The sequence below is a fragment of the Scyliorhinus canicula genome, chromosome 20 (genome assembly GCF_902713615.1).
Source record: "Scyliorhinus canicula chromosome 20, sScyCan1.1, whole genome shotgun sequence".
NCBI lineage: Eukaryota > Metazoa > Chordata > Chondrichthyes > Carcharhiniformes > Scyliorhinidae > Scyliorhinus > Scyliorhinus canicula.
The window spans coordinates 41,705,718-41,725,796 of NC_052165.1; the positions used below are offsets into that span (position 1 = coordinate 41,705,718).

Below are 20,079 nucleotides of genomic sequence, written 5' to 3' on the forward strand. Positions count from 1 at the left end.
ATGCCCTCACCTGTGGGATCAATGGTGAGTGGGGGTGGGGTAAGGATATGGCAGGAGGCCCAAAAATTGGTTTCAGCCCAGTGTGAAATTACCACAGGATTTCCGATCCTGCTCACCATGGTGATTCAGGAAATCATGCTGGAGGCTGGCAGGATGCCAATTTGCATCCCGCATCATCTGAAGAATTACTGGGGCTGCCTGTGGAGTTTGAGATGGAGGCTGCCAGCAACCCTCGACCCGGAGACACCCACTGCTGTGGGTTGGGGGTGGGAGTGGAGGCGGGGGGGGGGGGAGCATCTATAGATAGATCTTCCAGCTTTGACATCATTGAGTAAGTTCATCTTCCAGCCTTAAAGTGTTCCAAGAGATCCATGTTCTTTCTGCAATGGTGGGGCAGTGATGTTAGGTGCCTTTCAAATATGACGCCCGGGTATGAGGCAGAATGATAGCACAAGTGGATAGCACTGTGGCTTCACAGCACCAGGGTCCCAGGTTCGATTCCCTGCTGGGTCACTGTGTGCGGAGTCTGCACGTTCTCTCAGTGTCTGCTTGGGTTTCCTCCGGGTGCTCCGGTTTCCAAAGACATGCAGGTTAGGTGGATTGGCCATGATAAATTGCCCTTAGTGACCAAAAAAAGGTTAGGAGGGGTTATTGGGTTACGGGGATAGGGTGGAAGTACTTAAGTGGGTCGGTGCAGCTTCGATGGGCCAAATGGCCTCCTTCTGCACTGTATGTTCTATGTTCTATGATGGCAAGATGTCAGATGCCAAGCCCATCTGCCACAGAAGACAGAGCAAAAGCCTTGGATACATAATTAATTGCCCCAGGAACGGAAAATTTGGTGTAATTTTCCCATTGCTCCTCCTCAACGGGAAACACTCCCCAACCCAACCCCCATCACGAGACAGTCTCAGATGGGAGAATTCTGCCCATAGCGCTAACATGGGGCTGAGTATAGTACCGCCCACACAGTGACGATAGAGAGCACATGACCGAGTGTTGGACAGAGCTGTGTATCGAAGCAAGCATGGAGGCAGCTCCCAGCTTCAATCCTTTATTTATCTATTTATGTAGTTAGTGATTGCAGTTAATAAATAACAGTTAACTGTCATGTGAGAGTAAGAGTCATTTAAGAAATGGATGTTTAAGCAATGTACCTTTAAGAAATGGATGTTTAAGCAATGTACCTTTAAGAAATGAGGCAGCTCATATTATTGAACTGATGTCAGAGTGTGGGTGGAGCTGGGTTTTTAGCTCAGCCATTTTGCAGTGTTTAGTTTCAGTTTTGAGGAAAAGAGCTTGGGTGTGTCTGTGTTTGCAGTAAGCTGGATGTGCTGTGATCTCTGCCAGGAAAGACTATCTCTCAATCATTTGAGTGATTTAAACTCATAATAGTAATGTCTTTAACCTGATGTGTTTCTGTTTAAAGGTGTTAAGTCTCTTGGAGGTTTGAAGGAACATTTTGAGGGATTATTTAGTGTTGTATTATTTTTGGGGTTATCTTTGAAGTAAGGGGTGTTAAGGCATCCAATGTTTATTTAAAAAGGTTAAGTTGAATTCATGGAATAAACATTGTTTTGTGTTTAAAAACCCCTGTGTCCATAATTGTAATACCACAGCTGGAGACCAAGCCGTGTGCTTCAAAAGCAACAATACATTAAAGGGAGAAGTTGGTTGAACTCCATGATACATTTTGGGGTTCTGAAAACGCCGCTCCCATAACATAACCTACTTTAAAATCTGAAGACTTCATTAAGATTTACTGAATGATAACCCTACAACAGGCTGGTAATCCAGAGGTTTGGACTAATACTTCTGAGAGCTGAGTTCAAACCAAGGTAGCTGAGGGAATCTAAATTCAATCAACAAATAAAAATTTACTCCCAGTAATGACAATCATTGGTTTAGCTCACTCAGCTAAATCGCTGGCTTTTAAAGCAGACCAAGCAGGCCAGCAGCACGGTTCGATTCCCGTACCAGCCTCCCCGGACAGGCGCTGGAATGTGGCGACTAGGGGCTTTTCACAGTAACTTCATTGAAGTCTACTCGTGACAATAAGCAATTTTCATTTCATTTTTCATTTCAATCATGAAACTACGGGTTCACTAATGTCCGTCAATGAAAGATGCACTTTCCCATTCTGGATGTGAAGTCGCACAGAGATTTTGACTCTTCATTACCCTGTGAAGTGACCAAGCAAGTCTCTCAGTTATAAGGAGTTAGAGATGGGCAATAAATGTTGGCTTGACCGGTAGAGTTATGAACCCTACAGGAGTAGCCTGGCCTCCAGGAATTAAAAATGAAGCTCCTGGACACTACTACCATCAAAAGTCTGGAAACTCAACAACGATTAAAGAAAGTTCGTTAAGCACACAAATACATTTTTAAAAAATGATGGAGACTGGGAGAAAAGTCGATTGACCAGGCAGTCAGCTGGAGCTTGGCAATCGTATGATGAAACCTCAACCAGAGTTGGCAACCGTCCTTGTGATTTGTTGAAACAACTGCCCTGAGTTTCCTCCGTGTTTTTCATGTTGCTGTTCACCAGCAGAGGGAACTTTCTAGAATTGAGTTAACAGTTGCATACAGGGTTTGGTGTCATTAGGGTGCGGAAACCTCAACAGAGACCTCGAGCAAGAATCCAGAAATCACAAGTTCAAATCCCATCAGGGAAATTTATTTTTTTAAATCCGCAAGCAATCAGAGGATAAGAATAAAAGTGACCATGAAAGTGCTAGGCCAAGGACGAAGATTGTGACAATTTTAGGTCTACAGTGACTATATTTCTCATGGATGAGGGATGGACTGTGAATGAAGGTGGTAAGAGATAACCATTAAGCTACTTGGAAAGTATATCTCCTCAGGGAGAGCTTATAACATTGGGAAACCTTATTGTGGTAGGTCAGAGCTCGTGGCTGCTGCTTTCGGTCACATTGCTTCTACAGGTCCAGACATTGCCAGTCCCCACAGGCCCCACACACTGCCTGAGACAGCAGGGACCCCAACACTGCCTGAAGCTGCAGGGACCCCGAAACTGCCTGATGCTGCAGGGTCCTGGACACTGCCTGATGCTGCAGGGCCCTGGACACTGCCTGATGCTGCAGGGCCCTGGACACAGCCTGAAGCTGCAGGGACCCCAGACACTGCCTGAAGCTGCAGGGACCCCGGTGCTGCAGGGCCCTGGACACTGCCTGATGCTGCAGGGCCCTGGACACTGCCTGAAGCTGCAGGGACCCCAGACACTGCCTGAAGCTGCAGGGACCCCGGTGCTGCAGGGCCCTGGACACTGCCTGAGGCTGCAGGGCCCTGGACACTGCCTGATGCTGCAGAGCCCTGGACACTGCCTGAAGCTGCAGGGACCCCAGACACTGCCTGAAGCTGCAGGGACCCCGGTGCTGCAGGGCCCCAGACACTGCCTGATGCTGCAGGGCCCTGGACACTGCCTGAAACTGCAGGGCCCTGGACACTGCCTGAAGCTGCAGGGACCCCAGACACTGCCTGAAGCTGCAGGGCCCCCGGACACTGCCTGATGCTGCAGGGCCCTGGACACTGCCTGAAGCTGCAGGGCCCTGAACACTGCCTGATGCTGCAGGGCCCTGGACACTGCCTGATGCTGCAGGGCCCTGGACACTGCCTGATGCTGCAGGGCCCCAGACACTGCCTGATGCTGCAGGGCCCCAGACACTGCCTGATGCTGCAGGGCCCCTGGACACTGCCTGGTGCTGCAGGGCCCTGGACACTGCCTGAAGCTGCAGGGCCCCCGGACAGTGCCTGAGGCTGCAGGGTCCTGGACACTACCTGAAGCTGCAGGGACCCCAGACACTGCCTGAAACTGCAGGGCCCCAGACACTGCCTGAAGCTGCAGGGCCCAGGACACTGCCTGATGCTGCAGGGCCCCCGGACACTGCCTGGTGCTGCAGGGCCCTGGACACTGCCTGAAGCTGCAGGGCCCCCGGACACTGCCTGAGGCTGCAGGGCCCTGGACACTGCCTGAAGCTGCAGGGACCCCGACACTGCCTGAAGCTGCAGGGCCCCCGACACTGCCTGATGCTGCAGGGCCCTGGACACTGCCTGATGCTGCAGGGCCCCCGGACACTGCCTGAGGCTGCAGGGCCCTGGACACTGCCTGAAGCTTCAGGGACCCCGACACTGCCTGAAGCTGCAGGGCCCCTGACACTGCCTGATGCTGCAGGGCCCTGGACACTGCCTGAAGCTGCAGGGCCCCCGGACACTGCCTGAGGCTGCAGGGCCCTGGACACTGCCTGAAGCTGCAGGGACCCCGACACTGCCTGAAGCTGCAGGGCCCCCGACACTGCCTGATGCTGCAGGGCCCTGGACACTGCCTGATGCTGCAGGGCCCTGGACACTGCCTGAAGCTGCAGGGCCCCCGGACACTGCCTGAAGCTGCAGGGCCCTGGACACTGCCTGAAGCTGCAAGGCCCCCGGACACTGCCTGAAGCTGCAGGGTCCTGGACACTACCTGAAGCTGCAGGGCCCTGGAACCTGCCTGAAGCTGCAGGGCCCCCGGTGCTGCAGAGCCCGAGACGCTGCATGACGCTGCAGGGCCCCTGAAATAAACCACTGTATTGTATTGTACTGGGCAGAGGGAGGATACTGTTGTATTGTGACATGCCAAGGCTTGTCCCTGTTGGTTCCGCCTGTGGCTCCTCCCCTCGGGCTAATGTATACAGGTGGCTAACCGCCAACCCTGCCCTCTGTGGTAGTATGACTAGGGAGATTACGGTACCTTGGAACCATGCTGCCATTGGTGCAGAAGACTCGTTGTCCATTGGCTCAGGCAAGTCATGTGCCTCTCTGCCAATTGGCTGAGGCTAGTCATGTGACTACCCGCTGATTGGCTGAGAGGTTGGTAGCTCCGCCTACGAGGTGGGGTACAAGAGCTTGTACCGGCTGGCAGTCGACCTTTCTCTGTACGTCTACTGCCAGGCACACAACTAGTGCATTAAAGCCTGTTGTTTGGAACTACTTCACGACTCGAGTCCAATTGATGGTGCATCACCCTCATTCTGGGACCAACAGCCAGCAGGTGTCTTTAAGCTGATTGAAGCCACAGGTTTTCTCCCGTCACCTGGTCTGTCGTCAATTGATGGTACATCAATTTAAGCAGCTTAAAATTTTCAGATGGATCCATCGCTAAAACCTGATCGGCTGGATCTGGACCATTAAGCAGACGATGCTAGTACTACATTTGAACACTGGCTATGCTGCTTCGAATCGTGCGTTGAGTCCTCCGCGATCGCCGTCGCCGAGACCCACAAGCTGTGAATCCTCAACCCCCGTGTGAGCCCGCAAGTATTCCTTATCATCTGGGATGCTGACTCGTATGAGGATGCGATAACGCTGTTGAAAGGACAGTACGTTAAGGGAGTCAACGAGGTGTATGCTGGGCATCTCCTTGCAATGAGGCGACAGTGTCCCAGAGAATCGCAAACCGAATTTCTGCGTGCATTGCGGGTACTTGGCCGGAACTGCAGTTGTCAGGCGGTATCGGCTGCCGAACACACGGAGTTACAGCCCCGGGACGCCTATGTCGCAGGCATAAAATGGAATTATATCCACCAGCACTACTAGAAGGGGATACACTCGACCTCCAAGAAACAGTACGAATTTCGGATTCATTAGAAGTGGCCTTCCGCAGCTTGTATGCCTACACCTCAGACCACACGGCACCATCGTGGACGTCGTGGGCACAGCCATCACCCGACCCCAGGGCGCCGCAAGCCTGTCCCGCACAGCAACCTGCCAATCCCGGAGGCCCAAAATGCTACTTCTGTGGCCAGGGTAAGCACCAAACAGCACTGCCCAGCGAGGATTGTGATCTGCAATGGGTGCGGTAAGAAGGGCCACTTCTCTAAAGTCTGCCAGGCCCGACCTGTTTGTAAGCCCAGCAGCGCTGTGTGTAACTTGTGGGAGACGCCTTCTTCAACACCACCCGCCACGTGTGACCCGCTGGGGCCGCCATCTTTGATTTGCCCCGGCCCGCCCACCATCCGAAAATTGCCTACATCAGGGGGCAGCAGGGTAGCATGGTGGTTAGCATAAATGCTTCACAGCTCCAGGGTCCCAGGTTCGATTCCCGGCTGGGTCACTGTCTGTGTGGAGTCTGCACGTCCTCCCCCTGTGTGCGTGGGTTTCCTCCGGGTGCTCCGGTTTCCTCCCACAGTCCAAAGATGTGCGGGTTAGGTGGATTGGCCATGCTAAATTGCCCGTAGTGTCCTAATAAAAAAGTAAGGTTAAGGGGGGGTTGTTGGGTTACGGGTATAGGGTGGATACGTGGGTTTGAGTAGGGTGATCATGGCTCGGCACAACATTGAGGGCCGAAGGGCCTGTTCTGTGCTGTACTGTTCTATGTTCTATGTTCTATCACCCTCAACCAGTCTCGACCTCATCACATTGCCAAATCTATGATGCCAGTGCAGATCAACGGTCACGAGGCGACCTGCCTGTTCAACTCCGGGAGCACAAGAGAGTTTTATTCACCCAGATACGGTACGGCATTGTTCCCTCCCATTGGAAGACCGAGAACCCATTGGTGACGCCGAAGGGGACCCTGAGGAAGTGTAGAGGCGGCCATCTGCCTTGAAAGCAATGTATTGGCGGTCCCAATCTTACCCGTGACCCAGAAAATCTCCCTGGCTTCCGAATCTCATTCCGTGGAAGTCCGTGGGTACTGTGTTGCAACCCTTACAGTACAGGGTGTTGAGTTCAAAGGGTTCAAACTCTATGTCCTCCCACAACTCTGCACTGCCGTGCTACTAGGTCTTGACTTCCAGTGTCACCTCAAAAGTCTTACTCTGGAGTTCGATGGACCCCTGCCCCCCTCACCGTATGTAGCCTCTCGACCCTTAAAGTCGCCCCACCCCTGCTCTTCGCCAACCTCTGCCCGGACTGTAAGCCCGTCGTCACTAGGAGCAGACGATACAGTTCTCGGGACAAGGCCGTTATCAGGTCAGAGGTCCAGTGACTCCTGAGGGAAGGGATCATAGAGGCGAGTACTAGCCCCAGGAGAGCCCAAGTGGTGGTTGTCAAAACTGGGGAAAAGCACCGGATGGTTTTCGACTACAGTCAGACCATCAACCGCTACACGCAGCGATGCGTACCCTCTTCCCCGCATATCTGACATGGTCAATCAGATTGCGCAGTACTGGGTCTTCTCCACCATCAACTTGAAGTCCGTGTACCACCAGCCAATACACTGCTTTCGAGGAAGATGGCCGCCTCAACCACTTCCTCAGTGTGCCCTTTGGCGTCACCAATGGGGTCTCGGTCTTCCAACGGGAGATGGACCGAATGGTTGGCCAGTATGGACTGCGCGCCACATTCCTGTATCTGGATAATGTCACCATTTGCGGCCATGACCAGCAGGACTATGACGCCAACCTCCATAAATTCCTGCACATCGCCAAGCTCCTTAACTTCACATACAATAAGGAGAAATGTGTTTTCCGCACAACCCGTCTAGCCATCCTTGGCTACTTTGTGGAAAACAGAGTGCTAGGGCCTGACCCCGACCGCATGTGCCCCCTTCTGGAACTTCCCCTCCCCCACTGCATCAAGGCGCTGAAGAGATGCCTGGGGTTCTTCTCCTACTATGCCTAGTGTGTCCCCAATTATGTGGACAAGTCCCGCCCACTCATTAAATCCACCGTTTTTCCCCTGACGGCTGAGGTCCGCCTGGCCTTCAACGGCATCAAAGCAGATATTGCTAAAGCAGCGATGCATGCAGTAGATGAGTCCATCCCGTTCCAGGTGGAGAGTGATGCATCCGAATTTGCCCTGGCAACTACCATCAACCAGGCGGGCAGGCCCGTGGTTTTCTTCTCCTCCAGGGCTCCGAAATTCGACACTCCTCCGTCGAAAAGAAAGCCCAAGCCATTGTGGAAGCTGGGCGATATTGGAGGCATTACCTGGCCGGTAGGCGATTCACTCAGACCAACGGTAGGTTGCCTTCGTGTTCAATAACACACAGCGAGGCAAGATCAAGAATAACATATCCTAAGGTGGAGGATCGAACTCTCTGCCTATAATTATGATATCGTCTATCGACCTGGGAAGCTCAATGAGCCAGCGCACAAGTAGACCGACTTCGGTCACCCAGGGGTCACCCGGTTCTTCCACTTCATCATGGCCTGCAACCTGCCTTACTCCATCGAAGAGGTCAGGACCATGACCAGGAACTGCCAGGTCTGCGCGGAACGCAAACCGCAGTTCTATCAGCCAGACTGAGCACACCTGGTAAAGGGCTCTCGCCCCTTCGAGTGCCTCAGTGCCGATTTCAAAGGGCCCCTCCCCTCCACTGACCAAAACGTGTACTTCCTCAACATCATTGATGAGTACTCACGTTTCCCTTTTCACCATACCATGCTCTGACATGACCTCTGCTACAGTCATCAAGGCCCTGCACGGTCTCTTCACCTTGTTCGGTTTCCCCACCTATATCCATAGTGATCGGGGTTCCTCTTTCATGAGTGATGAGCTGCGTCAGTTCCTGCTTAGCAAGGGCATCGCCTCAAGCAGGACTGCCAGCTACAACCCCCTGGGAAACGGACAGGTGGAGAGGGACAACGCAACGGTCTGGAAGGCAGTCCTTCTTGCCCTATGGTCTAGAAGTTTCCCAGTCTCCAGCTGGTAGGAGGTCCTTCCCGATGCGCTCCACTCCATCTGGTCGCTCCTGTGTACCGCCACCAATGTGACCCCTCATGAGAGGATGTTTGTTTTCCCCAGGAAGTCCACCTCAGGGGTCTCGCTCCCGTCCTAGCTGACAGTCCCAGAGCGCCCGTCGTCCTCCGGAAGCATGCAAGGAGCCATAAGTCGGATCCACTGGTCGAAAAGGTCCTTTTCCTCCATGCTAACCCCCAATATGCCTACATGGCACAACATGTCGGGCAGGGGGACACAGTCTCCCTTTGGGATTAGGCACCTGTAGGTTCCCCAGAGACCAATCACTAGGATCTTGTACAGTTGCGACAACACCTCTTTACTTTTATACTCCAGCCCCCTTGAAATAAACGCCAGAATTCCATTTGCCTTTCCTATTACCTTCAGCACCTGGATGCTAACTTTCTGGGTTTCATGAACAAGGGCCTCATAGTCCCTCTCTGCTACACCTTTCTGCCGTTTCTCTCAACTCCCAGTGTGAGTTGTCAAACAGGCTTACATTTATAAAATAATGATTAAAACCCCCACGGAAAATTTTCTCCAGTTATTCCAATGTTTCAATAATTTGTATGGTAAAATGGTAATTAATTTTTAATGTCAATAGGGATTAAGACAGAGTTGGCATATCTAATTTCCGACATAAATGTAATGCCAGGATAAGCAGCACACTGCAACTAATGGTGATTAAACAATAAATCAATTAAATCTTCCCTTTAATTCCTGGATGAGCTGAGTAATGGAGCAGTCACTTATTATTATGCTGTGAGGGGCAACATGGTGGCGCAGTGGTTAGCACTGCAGTCTCACGTTTGGATCACATCTTCGCCTCGTGTCCAATTGATGGTGCATCAATTTAATGCACAAGTTTTAAAAGATGGAGCTTCGTATCAAGCCGGAGTGCCTTCGACTCAGCCCACACGCAGCAAATGCAGCAGCTGCATTTAAGCACTGGCTGGCGTGTTTCAATAGTTACTTGAGCACAGTCGCAAACCGCCTGACGAGGGAACAAAAACTGCACATCCTCCACTCATGCGTGGGCACCGCCGTGTACAAGCTCATAGAGGACACAACAGACTATGAAGCAGCTATGGACTTGCTTAAGGGACATTTCATCCGGCCGGTGAACCAGGTCTACGCACGGCACCTGCTGGCCATGAGACAGCAATTCCCTGGTGAGTCTTTAGACGAATTCAACCAGACCCTCCTTGTTCTGGGGAGAAACTGCGCCTGCCCACAAGTTTCTGCAGCCGAGCACACCAAACTTTTAATTAGAGACGCTTTCGTTGTGGGTATTCAATCTTCCCAGATCCGCAAGAGACTCTTGGAGAAGGAAACTTTAAGCCTCACGGACCCTCGCCTCTTCTCTCGATGTCGCTAACTCGGAACCCCCTCAGGCCTGCGTCACAGGGCGCCCCGATAAACCCACGGGGCCCCACTGCTACTTTTGCGGCCAGGCCAAGCACCCCCACCAGCGCTGCCCGGCCTGCACCGCAACCTGTAAAAGCTGCAGCAAAAAGGGCCATTTTGCTGCCGTTTGTCAGTCAAAGGCGATTGCTGCAGTCCCAAGCAGCGACCGCGGGTCCCCCCCCCCCCCCCCCTGCGCTCCTCACGTGCTCCGCACTGCCCGCGGACCTCGCTGCCCCCACCCCCCACTGCCACGAGTAATCTCTGGGCACCACTATTTTGGGCCCCCGACACCACGTGCGATCCCCAGGCGCCGCCGTTTTGTTCACCCCCCACCACGTGCGGCCGACGGGCACTGCCATCTTGGATCGGCACCAAGGACCCCGTAAGTTACCACTCGCTACCGGATGACGACTCGGAGTTCCTGCCACGACTCGTCTCAGTAACGTTGGATCAGTCACGGCCCCGCACGCTTTCCACGGTGACCACGAAGATCTTCCTCAACTGCCACGAGACGAGTTGCCTGTTGGACTCCGGGAGCATGGAAAGTTTTGTCCACCCCGCCACGGTACGACGCTGCGCATTCCCGTTTACCCGGTAAAACAAAGAATCGCTTTGGCCTCCGGTTCTCACTCGGTCCAAGTCACAGGGTGCTGCATAGCGGCCCTCACGGTCCAGGGGAGGAAGTTTAAAAACTATAAGCTTTTCGTCCTTCCCCACCTCTGCGCGGCAGCACTCCTGGGATTAGATTTCCAGTGCAACCTCCAGAGCTTAACATTCACATTTGGCGGCCCTATGCCCCCCCCTCATTGTCTGCAGCCTCGCGTCCCTCAAGGTTGATCCCCCATCCTTGTTTGCAAACCTCACCCCGGATTGCAAACCCGTCGCCACCAGGAGCAGACGGTACAGTGCCTAGGACTGGACCTTCATCAGGTCCGAAGTCCAAAGGCTTCTGAAGGAAGGGGTTATCGAGGCTAGCAACAGCCGGTGGTGAGCACAAGTGCTGGTGGTTAAGACCGGGGAGAAAAATCGGATTGTCATAGACTACAGTCAGACCATCAACAAGTTTACGCAGCTGGACGCATATCCTCTCCCATGTATCTCCGACCTGGTCAACAGGATCGCGCAGTACAAGGTTTTTTCCACTGTAGACCTTAAGTCCGCCTACCACCAGCTCCCCATCCGCACGAGTGACTGAAAGTACACTGCGTTCAAAGCGGATGGGCGACTCTACCATTTTTTAAGGGTTCCTTTTGGTGTCACGAATGGCGTCTCGGTCTTCCAAAGTGAGATGGACTGAATGGTTGACCAGCACAGTTTACGGGCAACTTTCCCATATCTCGACAATGTCACCATCTGCGGCCACGGCCAGCAGGACCACGACCCCAACCTCCGCAAATCCTTCCGTACCGCAAAACTCTTTAACCTGACCTACAATAAGGATAAATGCGTGTTTAGCACCGACCGTCTAGCCATCCACGGATACGTAGTGCGTAACGGAGTGATAGGCCCCGACCCAGAACGCATGCACCCCCTGATGGAGCTCCCCCTCCCCCACTCCCTCAAAGCCCTCAAGCACTGTTTGGGCTTTTTTTCATATTACGGCCAGTGGGTCCCCAATTACGCAGACAAAGCCCGTCCCCTCATCCAATCAGCCACATTTCCCCTGTCGGTGGAGGCCCGCCAGACCTTTAGCCGCATCAAAGCAGACATTGCAAAGGCCACGATGCGCGCTATCGACGAGTCCCTCCCCTTTCAGATCGAGAGCGACGCGTCTGATGTTGCTCTGGCGGCCACCCTCAACCAAGCGGGCAGACCCGTGGCCTTCTTCTACCGTACCCTCAACACTTCCAAAATCCGCCATTCCTCGGTCGAGAAGGAATGTAAAGGGGAGTGGATACTGTTGACTATAACAACTTGTTTCACCCTGCCTAGAACAGTAGGTCCAGAGGGCACTGGAAGGGGGAAATCTCAAAACTAACATGCGGAAACAAAGAGCTGAATCTTAACTCCTAAAGGGGGTAGGTCGGGGTCAGGTAAGACGTTAAAATCAACCCAATCAGGGTTTATCAGAGGCAACACAAGGGTTAGGCAACCATCTGTGTCCCATGAGGCAGGCTGGTGATTTAAATATTTTAATGAGGCTGGATTTAACCTGCTTTGCAGTTTGAACAGTGGCGATCCATGGTTTCCAGACTACAGCAAACTTGGCAACTTCAGAGAAGATGTAAGTACCTTAATAGCACTGCTTGTGGGCCAAGAGAGAGAGGCGGGAAAGCTTCCTCCATAAGCTCTCCCAATCAGATCTTCCTCCATGTAAATACACCATCCAATCCTACCTGTACCTGTAGCCTCATTACCTGTAACCATAGCCTCCCTACCTGTACCCTCAGCCTCTCTACCTATACCTGCAGCCTCCCTACGTGTACCCACAGCCTCTCCACCTGTACCCACAACTTCCCTACCCATACCTGCAGCCCATCTATCTGTACCCACAGCCTCACCAACTGTACCTATAGCACCCCTGTGGTAGTATGACTAGGGGTATTACGGTACCTTAGAAGTGAGCTGCTATTGGTGCAGAGGACTCGCTGCCCATTGGCCAGGGTAAGTCATGTGCCTCTCAGCCGATTGGCTGAGAGGTAGATAGCTCCGCCTACAAGGCAGGATATAAGAACCCGTGCTTCCCGGCAGTCGGCCATTCTTCTGTACGTCTGCTCCCGTACCCTCCACCATTCCTCGGTCGAGAAGGAAGCACAGGCCATAGTTGAAGCTGTGCGACATTGGAGGCACTATCTGGCAGGCAGGAGGTTTACCCTCCTCACAAAACCAACGGTCTGTGCCTTTCATGTTTGATAATGCACAGAGGGGCAAGATAAAGAACGATAAAATCTTGCGGTGGAGGATTGAGTTGTCCACGTACAACTATGACATCTTGTACCGTCCTGGGAAGCTAAATGAGCCTCCCGATGCCCTGTCCCGCGGCACCTGTGCCAACGCACAAGTGGACCGCCTCCGAGCCCTCCACACGGACCTCTGCTACCCGGGGGTCACCTGCTTTTTCCATTTCATAGAGACCCCGCAACCTGCCCTATTCCATCGAGGAGGTTAGGACAGTGACCAGGGACTGCCACATCTGCGCGGAGTACAAGCCGCACATCTACCACCCTGAACGAGCGCACCTGATAAAAGCTTCCCGCCCCTTTGAACGTCTCAGCATGGACTTCAAAGGTCCCCTCCCCTCCAACAACTGCAACATATACTTCCTCAACGTGATTGACGAGTACTCCCGTTCCCCTTTTGCCATCCCCTGCCCCAACATGACCACGACCACCATTAACAAAGCCCTGCATAGCATTTTCTCCCTGTTAAGTTACCCCGCATACATTCATAGCGATCGGGAGTCTTCATTTATGAGTGACGAGCTGCATCAATTCCTGCTCAGCAGGGGCATCGCCTCCAGCAGGATGACCAGTTATTACCCCCGGGGTAACGGACAGGTCGAGAGGGAGAAAGGTACGGTCTGGAAGACCGTCCTGCTGGCCCTACAGTCCAGAAATCTCCCAGTCTCCCACTGGCAAGAGGTCCTCCCAGACGCCCTCCACTCGCCAGGGGTATTACGGTACCTTAGAAGTGAACTGCTATTGGTGCAGAGGACTCGCTGCCCATTGGCCCGGGTAAGTCATGTGCCTCTCAGCCGATTGGCTGAGAGGTAGGTAGCTCCACCTACAAGGCGGGATATAAGAACCCGTGCTTCCTAGCAGTCGGCCATTCTTCTGTACGTCTGCTGCCGGGCACACATCTTGTGCATTAAACCCTTTTGTTTGGATCACATCTTCGTCTCGTGTCCAATTAATGGTGCATCAACCCCTACCTGTACCCACAGCCTCACTACCTGTATCCATAACCTCCCTACCCATACCCACAGACTCTATTCCTGTACATGCAGCCTCTCAACCTGTCCTCGCAATCTCACTACCCATACCTCTACTCCCAGCCACCACACCTGTACCAGCAGCCTCCCCACCTGTATCCACAACCTCGTTACCTGTACCCACAGCCTCACTACCTATAGCCATAGCTTCGCTACCTGTACCCGTAGCCTCACTAATAATAATAACAATCTTTATTAGTGTCACAAGTAGGCTGCAATCCAAATACCGTGAAAATCCCCAAGATGCCACACTCCGGTGCCTGTTGGGGTACACTGAGGGAGAATTCAGACTATCTAATTCACCTAACAGCACATCTTCTGGGACTTGTGGGAGGAAACCGGGGCGCCCAGACGAAACCCACGCAGACACGGGGAGAACGTGAGACTCCACACAGACTGTGACCCAACCAGAAATTGAACCAGAGTCCCTGGCACTGTGAAGTAACAGTGCTAACTACTGTGTTATCGTGTCGCCTGTACATGCAGCCTCACTCCCTCTACGCAGCCTCCCTACCTGTACTCGCAGCCACCCTATCTGTACCCACAGCTTTCTCACTACATGTATTAACAGCCTTCCTACCTGTACTCACAACCTCACATACATATTCCCATAGCCTCCCTATCTGTACTCAGAGACTCCCCGACCTGTACCTGAGCTTCCCTACCTGTACCTGAGCTTCCCTACCTGTACATGAGCTTCCTGCATCTGCAACCTGCCTACCTATAGCACAACATTGCAACTATATCCCCAACCTCCCAACCTGTAACTTTAGCATACATACCTGTACTCCCAGTCTCCCAGCCTGTACCTTTAGCATCCCTACCTGTATTCACAACCTCCCTACCTGAACCCCCAGCCTCCCTACATGGATCCTCAGCCTCCATACCTGGGCCCTCAGTCTACTACCTGCACCACAACACGGGCTGGTTTAGCTCACTTGGCTCGACAGCTGGTTCTTGATGCACAGCAAGGCCAGACCTCCCTGCCTGTACCTGCAACCTCCCTACCTGGCCCCTCAGCCAACTACCTTGCCCCTCAGCCTCCCTATCTTTACCTACAACCAGCCATCCTGCAACTGCAGCCTCCTTCAGAGTTCACTCTGACTGACTGGGAGCTACTGTCAATCTGCTGACTTCCAGGTGGGTACATTATTGTAAAAAAAATACATACACTTTGTCAACAAAACTACGAAATCCAGGATATCAAAACTCATCCTCTCTGCTCATCAAATTTGTATCAAATTGAGACCGATATTTCAATGATCGAGTATTCTATTTACAGAACAGACACCCCTGGGAAATGCTGGAAGCAGAAAATGTTGATTCACCCATGTGTAATTTGAAAGATTGCTTCCCAATTTATATTCTGGAACACTATGTAATGTAAAGTATGACATGTTGTGAGTGGAGTTTGTCTGGGAGCAACGGGTGTGTTTGGATCTGTAATCAAAAATCACTCAATCACTCGGAGTTTTCCTCACCTCCCGTCTGGGTCTGTTGTTGACTCATTGATAGAGATTGATCACTGTGATTGGTCAATAACTCCATTTTGTTTAATCATGTGATTGCACGTACAACAGAAAATGACCAAAATGGACCTTCCTATACAAAGCACATTTTTGTCAATCAGAAAAGTTTTCCCTTAGTGCCAGCACTCTCACCTCTGAGTCAGAAGGTCGTGGGTTGAAGTCTGACTCCAGGAATTTGAGTACAGTGCCGGAATATTTCAGCCATTCCCACTGGCAGGATCTTTTGGTCCCGCCGACAGCGAACTCCTGTTGCGTGTTTCCTGGGAGGGGGAGAGGGTGTGTCCTGTGGTGCCGTGGCCCATATTTATCCCTCAATCAAAATTTAAAACAAGTAATTATTACATGGCTGCTTGTGGGAGCTTGCTGTGCTCGAGTTGACCTGCCACACGTCCTGCAATACAACAACGACCACACTTCAAAAGTAGTTCATTGGCTGGAAAGCACTTTGGAACATTCTAAAATCGTGAAAAAAAACCCTCCTACTGCAAGTCTGCCTTTCTTAAGAGTACAGTAAGAAGTCTTACAACACCAGGTTAAAGTCCAACAGGTTTGTTTCAAACACTAGCTTTCGGAGCACTGCTCCTTCCTCAGGTGAGGAAGGAGGAAGGAGCAGTTCTCCGAAAGCTAGTGTTTGAAACAAACCTGTTGGACTTTAACCTGGTGTTGTAAGACTTCTTACTGTGCTCACCCCAGTCCAACGCCGGCATCGCCACATCATTTCTTAAGAGTGTTGACAGAGTTTAAGCTTATGAGCTACACATTTTGATATCAGATTTTCTTTCTGTCGGTTGAGGAGAAGAAGGGGATGCTAAATTTTGCGAAAAATCTGCATCTGATACAACTTTGATTTAATCTGAATCAAAAGTAATAACTGTACAGTGATATTAAGATTGATTCATAAGGGAGTGATCCATCTATCTTTTGCAGGCATAATTCCTTCAGAAGGCATTTACCCAGGCAAATGCATGTTTCGAGTGTTGATTTCAGCATGGATAGTGTGCAGAAGGACAGTTTGCAAAGGGACAGTTTGCAGAAGGATGGTTCACAGAGGGACAGTTTACAGAGGGACAGTTTGCAAAGGGACAGTTTACAGAGAGGAGTGACAACTACCAGCATCGGACGAATTAAACCGGAGCTCTACAAACAGAAGTCAGTCGACTCACAGGATGGTGAGAAAGAGGATGTGAAAACCAGTGGAAAGCTAAACCTTACTCTGAAGTACGATTATGAGAACGAGCATTTGGTTGTAACAATTCTCAAATCCTTGGACTTGCCAGCAAAAGACTTCTCTGGAACCTCGGACCCTTACGTTAAAATTTACCTGCTGCCAGATCGGAAAAAGAAATTCCAGACTCGAGTTCACAGAAAGACACTCAATCCCATCTTTAATGAGACATTTCAGTTTCCCGTGCCGTTAGACCATCTCAACAACAGGAAGCTGCATTTCAGTGTTTTTGACTTTGATCGATTTTCTAGACACGACATGATTGGAGAGGTAATTGTGGATAACCTGTTCGAGTTGATGGACATTCCCAAAGAAGACACAATCTGGAGAGACATAATTTGTGTCAAAACAGTGAGTATGATTGTTGCCAATAATGGAAACCTTATCACCTTCTGTAATGTTCCCAGGTATCCAGTTGGTAATATGCTTGCTTCTTAGTCTAGAGGTTTGTGGGTTCAAGACCCACTCCAGCACACAAGCACAATGTTGCAGTGCTCTACAATGGAAGAGTGATACTGAAATTGATATTTAACCATTTTGCAAATTTGGTGGTAGGCAACCAACAATATTGGAGTTATTTAAATAAAAAAGAAATTTGGGCATGAAAAGGGGGAAATGGCTATTGCCCAATTTTAGTGTTGTTGGCCCCCTCAGGGGCCAAACCCTATATTGTATATGGTTCCCCTCCTGCACCTTGGAATATGAACTCCCCAGGCGATTGGGGAGGGGGGGGGGGCGTGGGCAGAGGCTACTCCCCCCCCCCCGCTAATTGGGAGGATATGTATATAGGTACGCCAGTGAATGGTTAATTATTACATCTCAGTGTAATTCAAACACTAGGGGGCACCACCATTTCCCAATATAAATATCAGACCTCAGGGAATCTTGGGTAGCGTGTTAGCAGAGGAGAGGTATTGATCACAGCTCAAGGAGTAGTTTAGATTAGAGAGAAGTAGCACGAGGACATCGTTAGTTAATACTAGATTATAAATTACTGTTTAACAGACTCAACCTTACTTTATTAATAGTTATAGTTCTGCAGAGTGTGCAAACTCTATTTAATTTAATAATTATTCAATAAATTAGTTTTGCTTCAATATTAAGATTGGTGATTTCTTTATCATCACTCATCCGACCATTCGGATCACAAGGCAAGGAATAATGACATATTACCACAAAGTATAATATAACAGTGAGGAGTCGTGTAATTGTAGTATTGCGAGTAAATAGGTCAATTGTTATCTGCCTATGTGAAGTCGTATGAAGTCCTTACCATTGGCTATCTCAAGAGTTTAAAAAAGGGCTGTTAATGACTATTTTCTGGTTTTAGAGGTTAGAAAAGGACTGCTGATTGGCTATTGCCCAAATTTAGAGTTTAAAGATTGGGGGTTGGGAGGGCGGCTGATTGGCTATTGCCCTGTTTGTGCGCAGTTATACCCTCCCCATTCTTGCAGTGATATGTTAAACCATAGACACACTTGAACCCGTAGCTCTATGTAGAACATTTTATTTGTCCAAGCCAACATCACGCTGCAAACCAATACCAACACCGTCCATGGGAACTTGTTATGTTCATGTTGATTCTTTGGTTTGGCTACAAAACCATAGAATCTACACTTCAGAAACAACTCACTGACTGTGAAGAACTTTGGAACATCCTAAGGCACGATATAAATGTTTATTTATTCCGTTAATGTAAAAGATGCCACGGCGCTTCACAGGAGCGAACCACATAAGGAGATATTAGGGAAGGTGATTGAAAGTTTTGTCATAAAGATAACAGAAAATAATCAGCAGGTCAGTTAGCATATGTTGGGAGAGAAACAAAGTTGATGTTTCAAGTCGAATATGACTCTCCTTCAGAACTGACAGGTTCCAAAGGAGAGTCATGTTTGACTCAAAGCATTAATTCACTTTTTCTTGGCACAGCTGCTGCCTGACCTGTTGAGTAGTTCCAGAACTTTCTGTTTTTATTTCAGATTTCCAGCATCTGCAGTATTTTGCTTTTTTTTTTCAAGGATGTTGGACAAGCAGTGTGACGAATCAGGTATTCTTTTTGGTGAATAATTCCTTTTAAGTTTTAAATCATTGATTGAGTTCACTACCTCTGAAAGGAACTGAAAGGTCAATACCTTGGAGATGTTAAAAGTGTCGCTTTAATTCTTTTTTTCTCTTCTGTTAGGAAAGCGTGGATTTAGGGGAGATTATGTTTTCTCTTTGCTACCTTCCAACAGCTGGTCGAATGACACTGACCGTCATTAAATGCAGGAACCTTAAAGCCATGGACATTACAGGATTCTCTGGTACGACTGTCAAAGAAACAGAACTCCAGGCAGGGCTGGGGGAGGAGCCATTTGGAATAAAACAAATTAATTCAGGGAGCGTTGCAAAGGTGAATGGCAGGAAAAAGTGACCTGATAGAAATGCTATTGAGTCATAGATTCATTACGGCACAGAAAGTCATTTGGCCCATCAAGCCCAAGTTGTTCTCTGCAAAGCAATCTAGTTAGTCCCATTTCCTGCTCTATCTCCATAACACTGTTAGTTAATTTCCCTCAGGTGGCTAATTTCCTGTTGAAATCATTTGTTGTATCTGCTTCCACCACCCTTGTAGGCAGCAAGTTCCACATTATTGGCTGTGTGGATGGATTTTAAAATTGTCAGTGCGCACTAGAGGTCTTTGCTTTATACAAAAAAGTCATTTTGAGTTCTGTGCAACACTGGCAAGGCCAACATTTCTTACTCAACCCCGAAATTCCCTTAGAATGTGGTGGCGCGTCAGTTTCTTGAACCTGCAGTCCATCTGGTGTAGGTACACACACAATGCTGTCAGGGAAGGAATTCCCGGATTATGATCCAGTGATAGTGAAGGAGCAACGATGTAGCTCCAAGTTGGATTTTTGTATTACGTGAAAGGGAACTTGCAAGTGATGGTGATCCCATGCTCCTGGTGCCCTTGCCCTTCACGACAACGGAGGTCACGAGTTTGGAAATTGCTGCTGAAGGGGCCTTGGCGATATACTGCAATGAATTCTGTGCATTCATAGAATCACAGAATTTACAGTGCAGAAGGAGGCCATTTGGCCCATCGAGTCTGCACCGACTCTTGGAAGGAACACCACACCCAAGCCCATGCCTCCACCCTACCCCCTTAACCCAGCAATCCCACCTAATCGTTTTTGGACACTAAGGGAAATTTAGCACGGCCAATCCACCTAACCTAAACTGGAGCACCCGGAGGAAACCCTCACAGACAATGGGGAAGAGGGGGGTGGGGGGGTGCAGACTCCGCACAGACAGTGACCCAA

At 50.4% G+C, this 20,079-nt stretch overlaps 1 protein-coding gene across 4 annotated transcripts in view; it reads left to right on the forward strand.

Moving 5' to 3' along the window:
• The window catches only part of LOC119955111 (synaptotagmin-10-like), a 121,548-nt gene that overhangs the window by 50,793 nt on the left and 50,676 nt on the right, over positions 1-20,079 (forward strand). For 3 of the 4 annotated variants that reach the window (XM_038780996.1, XM_038780994.1, XM_038780997.1), the window contains exons 3-4: positions 16,474-17,122; positions 18,954-19,074. In XM_038780996.1, coding sequence (XP_038636924.1) covers positions 16,474-17,122; positions 18,954-19,074 — 770 coding nt within the window. Of the gene's footprint in view, positions 1-16,473; positions 17,123-18,953; positions 19,164-20,079 lie in introns of all 4 variants that reach the window. The other variant, XM_038780998.1, reaches the window with a different exon arrangement.